General features: G+C 43.7%; 2 protein-coding genes across 3 annotated transcripts; one reads left to right on the top strand and one right to left on the bottom strand.

Moving 5' to 3' along the window:
- Positions 1-700: 700 nt before the first annotated feature.
- m (zona pellucida domain-containing protein miniature) lies at positions 701-4,337 on the top strand. The gene is made up of 6 exons (XM_026812601.1): positions 701-897; positions 1,288-1,481; positions 1,884-2,006; positions 2,103-2,317; positions 2,645-3,028; positions 3,226-4,337. Exons 1-6 carry the CDS (start codon positions 716-718, stop codon positions 3,793-3,795), a joined length of 1,668 nt encoding a protein of 555 aa, XP_026668402.1. The 5' UTR covers positions 701-715; the 3' UTR covers positions 3,796-4,337.
- A 2,448-nt stretch (positions 4,338-6,785) lies between these two features.
- Positions 6,786-14,970, bottom strand: dy (transmembrane protein dusky). 2 transcript variants are annotated; one of them, XM_026812624.1, is made up of 3 exons: positions 13,015-13,041; positions 12,039-12,123; positions 6,786-9,757 (listed from the first exon to the last, which is right to left on the bottom strand). In XM_026812624.1, exons 2-3 carry the CDS (start codon positions 12,081-12,083, stop codon positions 8,063-8,065), a joined length of 1,740 nt encoding a protein of 579 aa, XP_026668425.1. In that variant the 5' UTR covers positions 12,084-12,123; positions 13,015-13,041; the 3' UTR covers positions 6,786-8,062. The 2 variants fall into 2 exon arrangements, with proteins under 2 accessions (XP_026668425.1, XP_017878108.1); XM_018022619.2 differs by lacking the exon at positions 13,015-13,041 and adding an exon at positions 14,884-14,970 and having other exon boundaries at positions 6,787-9,757.
- Positions 14,971-17,791: the final 2,821 nt, after the last annotated feature.

Below are 17,791 nucleotides of genomic sequence, written 5' to 3'. Positions count from 1 at the left end.
AAAAACGAAAATTTGGAAGAAATTGAAGGGGTACCCCTTGGAAAAATCTCGGAAAAATCGAAAATTTTTTTTTGTTGTTTATTATTAGCAATGTTCTTCCGACGTCCGATTTCTTTTTAAAAAATGCGTTTCTAAAGTGCATAAACTTTTGGGATTGACTGTATAGCCAATACATCCTTAAAACACTCTTCGACGATGATGAATCCCGGACTTTTTCCTCTGATTTATGGGACTCTTTATATTGAAATATTTCTTTATAGGCGACAGGATGAATTCGTTGGATTAAAACTCGCGCGAAGTACCATTCGGTAGAAGATGAACGTTTCCCGCGTGATTAACGATTTATCAAAAAAGATTATGGGGTCACGTGGTGGTTAGATCAATCATTATGCCGCTGCCCTTTATTGCAAGGTAATGGGCTAATGAACGGCGGATACAGACGTAGACTTCAAAGTACCGATAAATTCGCAATAAATTTCGTTACAATGGTCCGAGCGGTGAGTGCCGGACTGCGTGATTTACGCGCGGTAACTTTGTGGCTGAACGATATTCATAGAAGGCGTCCGCGGTAACCGGTGGCGCGAGGCAGTGAGAAAGGAAGGAGAGGTCGCCGGGTTCAAGGTGGAAAAATGTATTCTTTGCATGTGCACAGGTGGTTGGCTTGAAGAGCGTCGGTAGCAACAGCGACATTTGGCCGCTGGAAAGGCCAGAGGGAATGCCAGCCATACAGTCCCTCGAAGTGATGTGCGGAAAGGATCACATGGACGTACACCTATCGTTCTCCCAGCCCTTCGAGGGCATCGTCTCGTCTAAGGGTCAACACGCCGACCCGCGATGCGTCTACGTCCCGCCGTCCACCGGCCAGACTTTCTTCTCCTTTCGGATAGCCTACGCGAGGTAAGGGTGATCGAGATTTCGCGTACAGTACATGTCCGACGGGCCGTGTCTATCTCGCGGGAACATCTCCGCGGATAAACGTACCGCACGTTCGACTCGATCAGAGGATTTAAGACGTGCGGAGACGTTAATGCTCGGCCGGCGCGGCTTATCGCGAGCACCATGGAAAATCGATAACTTATGACTCTAATCGGAACCGTTGCGGAGCGCGAACCGGCTCGCAAACGCGATGGAGAGTAATTGGACGAGCGGTCGGATTTAATTAGCAGTCGTTTGCTGAACGATGAATCAATTTCACCAGTTTTACACGTCCGCGATTAAAGAGATTAAATGAAAAGTGTTGCCTAACGAGTGGTATGTTTAGTTGAGATTTTGCTTGCCTGATCGCAGATGCGGCACCAAACCAGACATGCACGGCCAGTTCTATGAGAACACCGTCGTCGTTCAATACGACAAAGATTTGCTAGAAGTCTGGGACGAGGCCAAACGATTGCGATGCGAATGGTTCAACGATTACGAAAAGACCGCTTCGAAACCGCCAATGGTCATCGCAGACCTCGACGTAATACAATTAGACTTCAGAGGTATAGTTACAGAATATATTTTTTCTTCTCGATGTTTAATGCTCCCCATTCGTAGAATCGTAAAATATTCGAACATAAAGAATCTAATTTACGATATCCCGCGATTTATGCTGACAACACTTTACCACGCGCGGTTTTACGAACACGTAATGAATAGGCGAAACGATGATCCTCTTGTGCGAAGAGTTTAATACAAGGTAAATGATCGCGTCGCGCACATGGTAAATCGTGGTGTAGCCGCGGTTGACCACAGGTGGAACCGCAGCCGCGCCACTTAATTTCACTTTATACAACACGTATAAATCGCACCTGGCACGCCAAGTTTAAAGAGAGAGCGAGAGGGAGGAAACTGCCTCTGAAACGGAGTACAAATACGAGCTTGCTGTTCTATCGACATTGTAGGGGACAACGTGGACTGTTGGATGGAAATCCAGCACGGCAAGGGACCTTGGGCACCGCCGGTCTCGGGAATAGTACCACTCGGCTCCACCCTCACTTTGGTCGTCGCTATAAATGATTATCGAGGTAACAGCGGTAACGAACAGAATTTGAATGGGTAACAGCGACGGTCGTCGGAACTGTTCGTTTGTTAACACGAATTTCGTAATTGGTTCGCTGCAGGGGAGTTCGATATGCGTGTGAAATCGTGCGTGGCCTCAGACGGCGGCGGACACACGATACAGCTGAGCGACGAGTTCGGATGCGTCCTCAGGCCGAAGATGATCAGCCGATTCCTGAAGGCGCGAGGCTCCGACGACCGGGCGACGGTCATCACTTACGCGTTCTTCCACGCGTTCAAGTTCCCGGACGCGTTGAGCGTGCACATCAAGTGCAAGGTAAACGACGTCGGGTAATACGGGACGGGTGAAACAATTTGCGCGATCGAAAACACCGATTGTCGGCGAGTCAAAATATTGTTACACGCCGCGAAGCTACCTCCGGCGTGGCTCGCGTTAACTTCGAGAGGCTCGTACGCCGTGGTAAGCGGCAAATATTTGCGATTAAACAGCTGAACGAGCGGCTTAATGAATTTGCTTTGCGTACGAGTGTGTTAAATAACAGGACTGTTCATTATGTAAATTGATGTTTAGAAAAAAGACGAGAGAAACGGTGATTAGAGGGGAGGCTCGTGGTAGTAATAACTCGTTTTGATCAATGTCAAGGTTGAGATCTGTCGTCACGGATGTTTGGATCACTGTCAACTGAGCGGATCTGTCGGCCACTACATTCAAGAGCGCAAGGATCAGATACGACCGCAGTATCCGCAGACCACAGCACCGCCCACCGTTCACGGCGACGAGACCAACAGTGCCGACAAGAACAACGAAAACGTGGGAGGAGGAGCCGAGCAAGGTGACGGTTCCCTTTACGATGACATCATTCAAGATGGTGATGAGATGACCTCGATAGGGGGTCACTTCTTGGGAGTCGAGAAGTCAGTACCGAAGGCACAGGCGCAAACAAGCAACCGGCTACCGGCGCCGGTCGTTGAGACACCGAACGAAGAACATCAGTCGGACGATGCCGATCTTTCAAGACCATTCGTGGTAAATATATCTCACTTTCCTCTAAACCTTCTATACGATCATTCCTTTTTCACTCGGTTTAAACCTATCCAACGAACTAATCTACAGAGATGAAATCAGCTGATCGAGATTTCGTCGAACCTTTTCTCTTGAACGAGATAAGATCTTAATGAGGTAGTGGTCGTTTCGTTACTGAAACTTGGAACGCTCGTTTACAGGATCCTCCGAGGGTGACGCGGTACGAGAACGATCAAGAACAGTTTCCTCACGGGCCCCGAAATCTCGAAGGAGATAGCGGCGTGTTACCAGTGACACCTCTTTCGTCTCCGAACGGCAGACGAAAGAGATCGGTCGTGGTGTCCGATAGGAAGATCCGCAGCGCCGACGTCGGCGTGAGCGGGTTGTACGAGGTGATCTCCGAGGCTGATCTAGCTTTCAGTCCGGACACTCACGCGGAAGCGGTGACCGTTTTCCAAGGTAGAATACGCGAGGAAGTGGTTTACGGTATTTGCCTGCCGATGCCCGGTTTCAGCGCGCTGTTCATCGTCGTAGCGCTTTCTGCGGTGATATCTGCCCTAGTAGCCGGCGCGATGCTGCACCGGCTGCAGACGCAGCGCGAGGCGGTCGACAGCAGAAAGAACAATAGACCGGTGCACTCGACGAACGGCTGGTTACCTTACGGGTTGCTACGTGTACGCTGCGCGACGAGACCAGCTCATCCGGAACAAATTCAGCAAAAACAAACGAGTCCAGTCGCGGCCACGAGTCCCGCGGTCGAGAGAGGTTGACGATTCCGATCGCCGTGACTTTTGTGTTGCTACCAGTGGGACGCGCGGTTGGTGCACGCCCCGCGAAAGACAATGTGCAAAATAGTACGCTGTACAAAGTATTTTAAGTGCGTCAAATCACGCGCGACTATATTTTTCTTCTCTCTCTCTATTTTTTTAAACAACGAGTCGTGTTCCCCACAAGTAACAAGTATTCGACGATTTTTGTTTACTCCGTCCTATTTCTTATTTCTCTTAGTCTCACAAAAGAGAACATTATGGAATTGTTGGTATCGGGTAAGTAATAATCGTGCACGATAAGATGCGTCATAGAAATGTAAAACACATCGAATAGTACAATTCGGCAGATTTTTAAAATTTGGAATTGCGAATAATATCGCTAGCAACAATCTAGTTCTTTGTTCGACATCTAATCGCGTCAAAGACGAGAGGGAACAGAATGAAGCTACCTTCGCTTACAAATCCTTAACTTAGATAATTCATGAACGAGAAGACGACGAGAATCTTTTCTACGAATCTGTAGAATACGAATTAACGCGATTTATGCCCTTTCTTTACGTGTCGTTGTCGTGTCGTCAGTGGGGCTAGACCCTAAATCGTAATACGCGTTGTTAGCATTCCGCGTCTACTTGAATGATTTACTAGAGGTGCTGCTGACTAGTATATTCGCGTAATCGTGATAGAAATTGATCGATATACGATGTAATAAAAATTAATAAGATACATCGATGTAGGAATTACTAATTAATATAGGAAATTTTGTAATCTATATATAGCTGATAAATTCTTATTTAAAACGTTTCACTTGAGAATCGACAATTTAATATTTATTATATACGATTAACGACGAATATTATAAGGAAACACAAACGTCGATTATGACGGTTCAATATTAATATAATCATAAATACTCGTATACTATTAATAATAATTCTAATATATTTAATTTTATAATTGGAATATATTCTCGAAGATTTATCCATGCCTTTACGTCTCTGTATAGAATGTCAAACTACGTTAATCCGTGTCTGACAAATGAGGAGTCATTCCTCTTAGAAATTAGTAATTCATACAATATGGAGATTATTATTTATTCCTACCTTTCTCGCCGCCATTCTCTTGCACACGGATCTCCATTCCTGTATGACGTTTTGTATGATAGATTCACATCGGAACCGCTACATCATTCAGCTACGTCTCGATCTAATTAGATTAATAGTCAAAGTTACCCACGATGTCAGAAAATATCCATTATTTTTCACGTTAACATTATGACGACCGCGTGAATATTCGACTAGTTATGGGAGCAAGGGTAGCTTGCTTTTACAAACGATTAACAATCTCTATACACGTAGCAAGAGTTTAGAAATGCGAGTCTCTGTATCAAACATCGATCGCCAAAGTGTTAAGGGAATCACAATATAATTCTGTCAATTAAATATTAGGTACATACCCAGCATCAACGTATTCTAAGAGCCGTGTCAATACTGTCGGAACATCGACGAAGTTGTATCACAGTACACACACTATACATGCTTACCGGCTGAATTAACTAAACAACAGTGTTCTAATGACTTACGCGCAATCAAAGATCTATTTGTTACTCTTGAAATAACTGAAAAATATAACTGACACACGTTTTTCGTCGGTCAACTCCTAGCACAATACATCGCAGACGCGAGTCAACCATGTTTGATTATCGAAAATACGTCAATATCGATTTTGTTGTCATCAATAGCTACGCCAACTAACGACGCTAGGCGGGAACATTTTGAAACAGCACCTCTAGGATTAGCCCTGAAGAGGCTGAAAGCACAGCTGCTATTTTTAATTGAAGGTAGAAGAAATACTTATGAATGTTTTCGGGAAACTTTGAAAATGTTATTACCAATCTCCAATTTTATCCTTTCTTTCAAGTATATTATATCTTAGTCTAATTAATACGAAAATCCAATATTATTTTAGTCAGTGCCCCGAGTCTTCAACCTTTTTTTGACACTCTTTAATAAAGATGCATATAATAAATGGAAATATTGACTTCTGCGTGTTAAAAGCATAGAGATAATATCTCTATGGTTAAAAGGCGCATATGTCATCCTGTATGTATCTTTCTATTTGTTTCATATTTATTCTCTATATCAGTGTCACCTGAAGGTTGAAAATTAATGGAACCAGGCATCTAGATAATAGTAAAAATTATATAATAATCGTTGAAACAATTCCGAACGTCGGAAGACGTTCGATATCATAAATGGAATCTTGTCGATTCTGAGATACCATATATACGTAATTATACATATAAATGATGAAGAGCGTCGCTTTGGAAATAGGAAGTGACGGTTTTTTTTGTACAAGAAAATAAGGATCCTCGAAATACTTCTTCTGTAGTAATAAAAAGAAAATATTATTCTTCCTTTAATGCCCCCAACCCCCCAAAAAAAAAATGAATTAATGATACGGTGTTTGGATTGATACTTTTTATTTACTTACTCGTCCAAACGTTTTGCGAAACGCCAGATTTATAACACGTTAGATTCTAAGCAAGATATGTGTATTTACACGTGTAAAGAAAAAAATGAAAGTATTTTCTAGTACGCTTGGAGAAAAGAATAATTGTTAAATTGAATATAAGTATAGCAATCACCAATTTAAAAGTGTAAGATTACACGGTATATGACAACTGCTATAATAATATCACCTCGAGCAAAGGAACAAAGTGTTAAATCGATTTTCAATCGATAGATCGTTTTTATTTAACATGAATCAATGGTAATGCCAATAAATGTATTTACAGGACCTTGACCTATTTCCACAGAACCGTAATTACTTTCTTCCCGTGTCTTTCTTTTTTCCTCGGTTAAAAAGAATTTAGGTCATCGCAGTGGAACCCGAAAGAACTGTAGTTGTATTCACTGGTCGAGTGAAGATTAATATAGAAAAAAAAAACGAAATACGAACATATAATTATTTTATTCACATACAAACGTTCGAACATTAATATTCTTGTAAAAATATAATGCTTCATCGACGACCAATAATTTATAAACATTTTTATATTAACATTAAACATTATATTATACTGTAATCTTTTATATTATGAGCTACTGACTATTATATTCATTTATACATTCTTCTCACGTCTCGCACTCTGACGCAGTTAATTTTTGTTTCATTTCATTTTTCGTACGTAAAAGGTAGAAAAATATCGCAACGGAGATAATCCATCATTTATTATCATTTAACCTGTTTTGATTTCTGTTGATTAATTGTTAATACAATATTTGAAGAGGAAGATAAAATGCTCATCAATTGGTTACATGGCAGCGTGTATAAAAACTAACGTTGCAAAGTGTCCGCTTCACTGAAGCGGAACCTCTCGTATTTAATGTTACCTTAAACGTAAGATTGTCCAAACCAAGATAATTTTTTGTTATAAATTTTACGAGAATGACTGGCTCTTGTAGAATTGCAAACGCAACGAATGAACCCGCAATGATTTGGAACATATTTTAGTAATAAATAAATAACGTTAAATAATAATATTATAATAAAAAATAATATTAAAAAAGAGAAACGATTTTCTTTGAAAACTAAACTATTCTTTCGCAGTATCTCAGCCTTAATCATACCGAGTCACGTATCGTTACATACGTGACGGGTAACAATTAATTAAAAATGAAAATACCCAAATACCACGGTCCCGAAATATCTGTGACGATTCAGTCACGTTTGATTATCTTTGACTAAATTTTCTGAGTGTCTATACATAACGGCTTGAGCGTATGTTTCGTCGTGACGAAGCACAAATCCGTATTACTCTCTGATCAAACAGATGCAGCACACGTAGCGAACAGTATCCTATTTATTTTATTACGAACGATACACCGCCTGATACGTGCCGGTATACGGAATCATGCTTGCGACATTCTGTAGCCTCTACGATACCTGGAATGGCGCGGCCAAGAGGACCGGTTTGCGCGACGTCTAATAGATTGAACTTTAACAATGCAGACAAAATAAAAGCTAGCAGAACATATACATTGGTATAGAAAAAGATCTGACCACTAGTCCGTTGAGCAATTCGGTAGTATATCGGAAAAGCGATGATCATAATTCACAACATTTATTCGTATAAATAGTCGAATGGTATGAAAATTGTGGAACTAGTTTTGGGAAAGAAACCTGCTCGATGCGAGGGTTCTTCACTGCAAAAGTAGAACCGATCGACAGCGCGCCGTATATTTCAAGACGCTACGATCGTTTTTACTTATGAGTAGAAGCACGACCTCGTCGACTTTTTAGGCGCGTTTTGTTCTCCGTTATAATACGTCGCAGTCTTCCTAGCTTTTCCTGAGAACGGTCTTAACCGTAGACAGAGGTAGGTGGAAAGTATACACGAGGACAGTAACACAGCAAGAAGCACTATGAGAGTGACAGCAAAACCTGGGGTAGTCATGCAAATCATGGCAGCGTTGGCCGATGCGTTCTCATTACGCACGGGAAAAACCATCGTCGGCCCGTTCGATTCTCCATTGTTCGTCTCATCGATGGAGAACGTCAAGTCTCCCGTGGAAACAACGCGTATTATGCGATTTACTCCGACCGCCTTCTGCGGCGTCGGTACTATCTCTCGTGATTTCCTACGTCTCTCGTCTCGTGGGCGTCCAGCGGTCGCCTGTAAGTAAGCTTCCAACGGAAGCGGAATGGGCGGCGGGGGACCATAGCCGGAATCAGGGTGTCCGTTCGACGAGCCATGATGATTCTCCAGCAATCCCTGAGATTCCAGCAACAACGGAGATTCCGAGCACTGTTCTGGACATTGATACCTGCATATCTGAATCGTGCACTGGAAGTGCACTTCCATCGAGTCGGGGAATTTGAACGCCTGGAAGTGGGCGTAGGAGAGAACCGACGCAGAGGCACCGAAGTTCTTGATCTTGGTGAACCGCGACATCAGCTTAGGCCTCGTGATACAACCTCTCTGATCTACCAACTGTATCGGCGCTCGTTTGCCGTCGTGAGCCATGCAGTTCCTCACGAGCATGTCGAACTTGGAGTCGTCGTCCTTTATCGCGAGCACCATCGTCATCGTCTGACCGATCTTAACCAGCCCGGAGACCTCCGACGCCCATGGGCCCTTTCCGACTTGTATCTGCATCCAGCAGCCAACATTATCGCCGGCGAAATCGGCGCGCACCACGTCCAGCATGTCGACCGGGAACGGACGGAACGTAACAGACTTCTCGTACAAGTCGTGCCAAGTGCACCGCAGCTTACGCGCCTGGTCCCAAACTTCCTGAACTTGTGGATCGTATTGCACCACAATAATGTTCTCGAAGTACGTTCCCGACCCGGACTCGGCGCCGTACCCGTATAAACCATTCTCGGTGTTCCCAGCTGTGCCACACGCGTGAATGCTGATCTCGAAATTAACCGAGGTGCGCCCTAAGCCAGCCGGCAAGTGTACACAGTTTATGTTGCTGTAGTGACCCTTGCTGAAGACTATACCGTAGAACGGTTTATCGAAACCGAGGTAAACTTTCATCAGATTTTTCTCGCACTTCACGTCCAGAGAAATGATCTTCGGCATGTCTGGGGTGGCTGCTGGCCATGGTTCGGCACCTACCGCTGTGCTGATGCCGCCACCGGTAGTATAGATCTTGTCCATTGCTTCTGGTACCGTTTTCGACGGCGGTAAGGGTGGCGGTGGGCCGTGGTAAGCGACGTTATGGTGCGGCCTTGGATGCGGCATTCCCAAACCTCCTCGATTCGGCGGAAGAGGATGCCGAAGAGGACCCGATTTGTAGTGATTACCACCGGCATCCTTCTCTCCTAACGATTCTAACGCCAGCTGGTCTGAACTATTTATATCGTTATCTTGCCGGTTTAAAGCTGAATTGTCGTTCCGATTGTCCTTTCCTGGGATTGCCTCGACTACTTCCACGTCCTCGGTCCGAGCCAGCTGCGAACATATAAACGGAACGCATTACTGAGAACGTATTCCCATGCAAAGTAGGTAGTGAAATATTTTGTAGAACGCCCGTACGGGGGAAAGGGGTAAACGATGAGAAAGCGTGAAAGTAGATTGACGTTGTCTGGCTGCACGTAATTTGCAGACGTGCGAGTTCTTTAAAAACGGCCCGCCTTTATCCCGAACGAGCGCTCGCCGCGCCGGTGCAATCAGCGAATGCCCGTGCATACATATTCACCTAAATTATCGTGTAACGACGCATGAATTTACTCTGCACGATCCTGACGAAAGAATTAACCGTACCTCGGACGTGTGAACGAAAGCTGCGGCTGGTTACACACGCGGTCACGAAACCCACGTAGCTTAAATAGCTTCATTAATCACGATTCGCGCCTCACGAATCAGCATCATCCGAGCCCTTCTAATGATAGGAATTATTTATCGAATTAATAGAAATCGTGACTCTCGCAGGCGAACAATGTACGTTCACTCTGGGCGCATGGTATGAGCATGAAATCACAATTTCAAGCGGGCAGAGGCACAGAGATAAAAGTGCTTCGACCCGGCAAAAAGAGATGCATTTTTCATCCTTGGCCTCTTGTCACAGACAGAAGATCCGCTCAAAGAGCTATCTCCGGTCGTGCGCATTCTTGATGACCAATACGGGAGACAACAGTCTCTGATCAACAAACCCGTTCTGACTGTTCGACGAATGACGGGTTCGGAGGGTCGAGGAGGGGCGACCAAACGACGGAATAGGAGCATCGGGGCCCGTACACCAGAGTGTAGTGGCTGATTGCGTCACGCATGACCCTGGGGCATAACGGACCACCCGTGTCTTTAGCCGCAGGTCAATCGGCCAGGCTCACCAGCGCTTCGGGTACACGTTCGGTTTCCCGTCTCTACCCTCCGCCGATTCCGACATCTGCTTATCTCGTCATGACTCTCCGGCCGGCGTGTCCCATAATTCGACGATAGCTTACTGGGTCACCTGTGAACGCGCCCATTATGGATTTCGGCCGCGGCACCGCGCGCTCCGCCGGAAAAGACGATGACCGTCCTTCAGGTGAAATGAAGTCGATGGTTCACGCATTATATCGTTCTCGTTTCGGAGTTATTCTTAGTAATTAAACTCTACGATTTGATTCCATTGAAGAAGATTGTATCACAGTTTGAAAAGATGATTATCGTTCATTCAAGAGGAACTCTATCTCCAAGAATTTCTTCTATCGTCTTAGGAAGGTATTTCATTCATTCTAACTCCGTTTCATTCATCCCGTGCTCCCGAGACTGTACAAGAACGATCATGCTCTACCGTTACGAAGTAGTTTTATCTTATTCACGTTGTACAAAACTAAATTACTTTCTTACGAAAGGTATAAAATCGTTCATTATCGGGATGAATACTATAAACGATTAATTGTTTAATGATTTTATCAAATTACGTTATCTGTGAATTCATTATTGTGATGATTAAATTAATATATTTTTACATTTTAACAAATTTATATGTATTTTTGCCACGCTTTATAATAAATAACGAAACTTCTGAATGGTATTTTTTATTCAGTGACCTTCTATAACGAGCGGTAATAAAATTAATTGATGACACGAAAATGTACATACGAATGTTGTTACGGTAAGAATGAATTTGGTATAACAGTGATGGAGAAGAGAAGTAATGGACGAATTGAAAACGTGTCGGACCCTAAGAATGCATGAATGCATGGGTGGGAAAGCAAGATCACGGAACCGGTCGTTTCGTGTACGATTTTTGCGCGCAATCTTGTAAGACCGATTCGTGGTGAAGGCACTCGACGGTAAAACGTTACTTCGTAGTAGACGTGGATGAGCCGGATCGGAACGCCGCGCACCATTTCAAGACATCGACCGGGCCTCGAGTCGCCCTTAGCTCTGGGTCAGAGCACTGGGTAACGGCATTGCAGGCTATGTACCCACCTCGATATCTGGGTTATAATGTAGTAATTACCCACGCAGACATACCGACCTACCCTCTTTGCAATGTCGCCGCACGTTATTTTTGCCGCCGGATGAATTTTGACTAACGATTCCCTGTTTCGTACAGGTTTTTCTTTTCTGACGATTTTCAGTCTCGGTCATTTACCTCCCAGTCGTTCAAAAAACTTGCGCAATACTTTTGGACTGCGTGCAATTGATGAACGTAACGCAGTCCTTTTTTTAAATTTCTTTCTTTGTCGATGAAGTTAGTAAAGAGTAAAAATTGTAGAGGATAAGATTTGAATTTACTTACCCCCTTTAATAGGAGACAGGCTAAAATGAAGATTCGCCACCGCATACCGTGTTGGCGTCCACGGTGGAGTATTGCGAACGTGGCGCTGGAAGAATAATTTCTTTTATACAACTAATTACTTATTTATATGAAAAATAAATAGCATTAAAAATGTTCAATGAAATGATTTCTACACTTTCCTCGAAGCTAATTAATTGCAGTCTGTGAGTATAATTCGAGGAGATCAAAAAACATTAAGCGACGCTGCAGCATTTAGTTGTGCCCATTTCGAATTTCGAATGAGGGTATAGGTGAGACATAGAATTGTGAGTAGAAAATGGTGAACATCGAACGAACGAACCGGTCCATCATTGGACGCCGCGCTCGTGTTTAATCGCCAATTATCAGGCACGCTCGCCTCGTACGACCACTAGGCCACCTGTCCCAAATTCCTGCCGAATGTCCGGGTTTTCGCTCCGTTACCTCGTTGTACCCATGACACCAGACTGCCGCGATCGACAACTATAGGTATGAACCGAACCCGTCGAACCCATGTCGCGTTTCGGAAAATCACGTACACTTTTATCACGTCGCGTCCCCTCGATCATCGACCCTCGGCTATGACTGGAAAATAACAGCGGACGAACGAAAAACGATTTCACTATCGAAACGATCGCGATACCGTGTCTGTGCTCTCTCATGCGTGCGAATTTATCAAAAGAGTAATACAAGCCGTACTTAAATAACGGTCACGTGCATACGCTACGCGCATTCATGAAATATATGCCTTATTCTCGGAACAATAAATACGGACGATGAACGTTTTTTTTCCTCTCCGTCACGATTTTAACGTCGAATATGTCTCTCGGGTACCGAGAGCCGGAATAAAATCGCGAGATAACTCAATCCACTATAATCGTGCGATGAATTCGAGATGCGCGCGAGACGCTCGATGTAGGCAAGTAGGTTTTCACCTATCGGCCTTCAGCTTACGTACCGAATCCACTTACGCGGATCCAATGTTTCAAGTGCCCCTGCCGATAGATTTTCGTGCGCTTTCAGGTCAGACGATAGCCAATATCTACGTGCGACAAATCACCGATTTCGGATTCAACCGGTCATTTATCTGCTATTCCATGTGCCCCGGGAATTTCTAAAAGCTACGAGCAATGCATGTCAAGTTCGGATCGATCTCACCGTGTATTTACATCTCAGTTTGTCATTCACAGTATCGTCTAATTTTTCAGATAAAATTCGCTACGCGTCACGCGGCCCCAAAGTCCATCGGCATAATTAATACGTTCCCTTGAGAAATCGCAATCTATAACGAATTCCGTTAGCGTAACGAAGTTACGGGTGCTTATTATTTACTGCTGGCATACATTAGTTATTATCTCGCGTTGCGATTCGTGCCACGATAGACCGTGACACCTGTTCTTCCTTCCACTATGAACCTGTGCTTGAATAAAAATTACCGGCGGCTGTTTACACACCCGTTGTTCCCTGCTAACCATGAATCGAGCACGTCGAAGATGTGGCGTGGTGCCAAATACATATAACGGTTCCACCGGTGTGGTAATTCCGAAGTCAGGCATCCGCATAATAAGCGCGTACCTAATACTGACCTATATAGAAAACGGTCCAACGACGTCTCCGCGTCCCCTTTATTTTTTAATCGATACTTTAGAAAGTTTTTACGTATTACAAATGATTTTGATCATTAAAAAATTATCATCAATATCGATGAAGCGCAGTTTATTATTACAGAGAGAAATACAACTTTTAGTGATATACCGACAGCGTGTCCATGGGTCGTACGTATGATCTATAATACTCTGTCTAGGAAGCGTATACATAGTAATCGAGCGTAACGAAGCAAACTGACAATTTAATGGCAACTCGATGCACTTTCGTTGTAAGGAAGTCGTACTGTTGATCGATCATAGAAATATACCGCGATTCATGGTACGTGCACAATGAATGAACATCGCCCACCGTTAATACCGGCTACCTTTTCCTTTCCAGTGCGTTAAATTTTACGACCGGTGTCATTCACGATCTAATTACCCTTTTACAAGACCGCCTTATGCTGTACCTTTCTATTATGCTGATCGAGTAACGAGATAGAGAGTCTAGCTGTTATTAATCGCTCGATACGTCTACGTGACACACCCGAGAATTATACGTATCTCGATAGAGTTCTTTTTGCCTACGACTTTATGCAAGAGCTCGATCTCGATTCGACGATCAAAATATGATTGATTGTTTCCACGAGTTCTGTTCGAGCCAAGTAACGTATTATTGGACGGAAGAATAATGTGACAGATGGAGAAGGAAACGATCGTAACTGATTGCAAACGTGAAATGGGTTGCTGATTTCCGTGGCAGCTCAGTGAGATTGATTCTAACAGCCGGCAACTGTTGCGGTACATGTGCACTGCACACTCGATATGTAGAATGAAAGCGGTCACCACGTGGTTCACTGCAACACGGTGCGTATCGTACGGCGTACCATATAATTTCGAACCGCGAATCGCTGCTCCTGTCATTATCAACTAATTAGCAAAACATAGACGTCAGCGGTTCTACCGTAGATAATAGCTTAATCAACGGTTTAACGATAATTGGATTACACCTCGGTAAGTGATAATTATTACTCGTTAATTCGTAGTACGGTGTAATAAATGCGTCCAGGGGAGGATGGGAGCGGTTATCTGATCGGAGAATGACATACCGGAGATTGAAACCTAATTAAACGCGCGTATATACGAGTAACGATGAACATAGATTGCCATCGGGCATCGTCAGTTACTCTCGTCGACGAATTGTTAGTACAACAGATGCGATGAGCTCGAAAATGCCTTACGTTTTTCCAAGCAGAAAGCGGAGGTCGGCGAGCGTGGATGGATAGGTTTCGTTTCTCCAGTTTCCGTGTCACAGACGATCGACGAAAAAGTGGAGGACGATTCGAACGACGCACCGCACTGATCGAAGCACCATGTGCCAAGAAATCTCCGCGTACCCGCGCGGTCGGAGGCTCTCTAAAGCACAGTCGGTTGATCTCGACCGATTTCAGTGGCGAAAACGGGGACGAAATGAGGGAACGCGCGAGGAGGCAGGACCCGAGAGGCCGTTTACAAATGCCAGCGGTTGCGGCCGATTCGAGGTTCGTTAAGCGTCCTCGGGAGCTGCCCGTGCGACCGATGTCCTCGTGTTTACCGCGATGCGCCACTGATATCTGTCGCGGCAGCTAGGAAGACGCGTGTTACGGCGTGGCTGCGGGCTCGATGGTGCACGCGAGAACTCGTGGAGTCGGAATGGGGTACACCTGTCCGATATAGAGAGTATACTATAAACGTGGCGGCCCGCCCCTTGACCCAGACACGCGGTACTGTTATATAGGTCCCTCACGAACCGGAGGATATCTCTTCTCGTTCGGAACCGCACTTCTGACGACCACGACCACGGCTCTTGTGAACGTCGTCGCGGCCGTGCTCCTATTCGTCGTTCTTGTTCTTCTCGTTGTTCCTGTTGTCGCCGCGTGTATGCGTGCGACTTGTCAGACATACGACGCCGCCGCCGACACGCGTCTTCAGCGTCTCTTTGTATACCTGCTCGTCAGGCCTGCAGGTGAACGTTGATCCGATTCGAGCGTAATCGGTGAAACGTCTGAACTTCGAAGATGCCAAAGATTGGCTCGCCCCAACGAGTTGATAAATGCCCAACTATTTTCGTGTATTTAAAAAAGTTAAATAATAGATGTCATTGATCGTTTGAATACATTTAACATGGTTTTATTCAAGTTTTCGATTCGCTACCCTTAACGCATTTTTAATAAGCGACTTATGATTAATCGAGTGTCTGCTTCGCGAGACTTCAGGAATTGTATACCTACTCCAAATACAATTTTGTTCTACGAAGAGAATAAATTATTTATGCTGCTTTTAGGCAATTCTCATAAGGGACGTGCATTACGTCGGATGCTACATATGTTTAAACATTCTGAACGAGTCGAAAACCGATGCTACTGTGTACGTATCTATTTCACAGGAAACCTTAGCAGTGTAACACACCATCACCCTAATTACTTAGGACAATGCATGAGCACATATGCACTTAGACGTATGAACATAGGAAATGGGTGAATCAGTCGACAGTCAACCGACCGACCGACCGACCGACTGACCGCGCACACATTGCTGACCCAAAGGTGAGCTTCAGCCGGTATTCGTGCCTTTGTGTGTAACAATGGACGGAATCTTATTAACGACGATCATTGTTCGGTTTCTCTTCCGTGAACATGCCTGTAGACAGTTCGTTTTTTCACAATACTAGCAACGTTAAATTAAGTTTTGTTCATTAACCATCGGTTTTTCATCGCACCGAGTTTAACGTAACCGGAAGTCAGGGAAGAAGAAGCGAACCGAAGGAAGGAATGCATGTGACGCTATAGCATATGAAGAAACTTTCTCAATGACTGATGTAAACTTTATATGTATTGCTGTGTGACGGCAACTTAAAAAACAGACACATTTTCATACATGAATACGCTATTGATACATTAATATATTACATGATTACTGATTACTACGAGATCACAAATAATAATTTTGTGCACGCCGCTGTCGGAATGACAATGTCATTAATAAGCGATTACGCTATCGCTCGAATAATTATATTTACAATTGCATTTACACAAAATACCTACAACTTTTTTCCTGCGTATGTACAGTTCGATTAGTGCTAATAAAATTCATCGTACATCGTAATTCGACGGCTTCGACCATCTCCTCGCGGTTCGTCCAGTCCGTAACGTTAGCGATACGTATTAACCAGCTGTCGTCAATAGCTTAACGCTACAATACGCGATCGAGTAGCACGTATCGTTTTTCAATACATGTTTTATCAAATACACAGAATCGTAAAATGCAGAGGTCGAAACGGCAGTCAAGTCCTGCCGCTCCTTCTTACACGGTATACATCTCTGCTGTTTATAATTGACACGTTGCGAAACAGGTATTTCGTACAACACCCTTAAATCAGATTAAAATGACGGTAACGACGTCGTGTCGAACATTGAACATAGCAAGTGTTATGAGGCTTATGACAGCTTTTCTACGTTAACGTTTTCGCGTGCAAGGCGAGCCTTGCGTTCACAACGATCGATTAAATTGATACTGTGTGTGTGTGTGTGTGTGTTTTCTCCCTTACGGAGTGTAATGTCAAACTGTGTTATTATTTAATTGCAACTTTCATATCATCGAATGTACAAAGTAATTTGTAACATATGGTTCACGCCCGTATAAAAGAAAACTTAACAATGATGCGTTTCAATTTCAAACCACTTCTTTTAAATATATTGTCTTCGATGTATTACGCTAGCTTATCACGGTAAAGTTCTAGTATATATTTTAGAAACCATTAGGATCTGAAAATCCAATTTGATTTTCATAAAACTTTATAGACACTATCCAACATTTGTTTAACGATGATTTCCCGAAAATACGACTCATTCAATTATTTTATCTGGCCATCGTTCCAGCGCTTGTACGTGTACAATGTTTCGCTCGTTTCGCCAAAGTGCTCTTTATGTTCATAACTATAATCGGAACGAACAATTCCATGTTGACCGTACGTATGTCGCAATATAATTTCAGCGAGACTCCCATTTAAAACTATATGACCACAGTGAGCCAGCACCGAAAGGATACAATAAGGGAAAGAAAAATTAATAAAAATACATGAAATTTAAAAAAGTGTTAAAAATACGATCT

The sequence above is a fragment of the Ceratina calcarata genome, unplaced genomic scaffold, assembly GCF_001652005.2.
Source record: "Ceratina calcarata isolate Rehan_Ccalc_2016 unplaced genomic scaffold, ASM165200v1 scaffold291.2, whole genome shotgun sequence".
Lineage (NCBI taxonomy): Eukaryota > Metazoa > Arthropoda > Insecta > Hymenoptera > Apidae > Ceratina > Ceratina calcarata.
This window is presented reverse-complemented; position numbering and strand designations above follow the sequence as displayed.

Bases quoted from the DNA above. Each gene is read 5' to 3' on its own strand.
- m (XM_026812601.1), top strand. From the start codon at position 716: ATGCCAGCCATACAGTCCCTCGAAGTGATGTGCGGAAAGGATCACATG. The intron at 2,007-2,102 runs GTAACAGCGGTA...GGTTCGCTGCAG, and splicing joins CGCTATAAATGATTATCGAG to GGGAGTTCGATATGCGTGTG. The intron at 3,029-3,225 runs GTAAATATATCT...GCTCGTTTACAG, and splicing joins ATCTTTCAAGACCATTCGTG to GATCCTCCGAGGGTGACGCG.
- dy (XM_018022619.2), bottom strand. From the start codon at position 12,083: ATGCGGTGGCGAATCTTCATTTTAGCCTGTCTCCTATTAAAGGGG. The intron at 9,758-12,038 runs GTAAGTAAATTC...ATATGTTCGCAG, and splicing joins CCTGTCTCCTATTAAAGGGG to CTGGCTCGGACCGAGGACGT.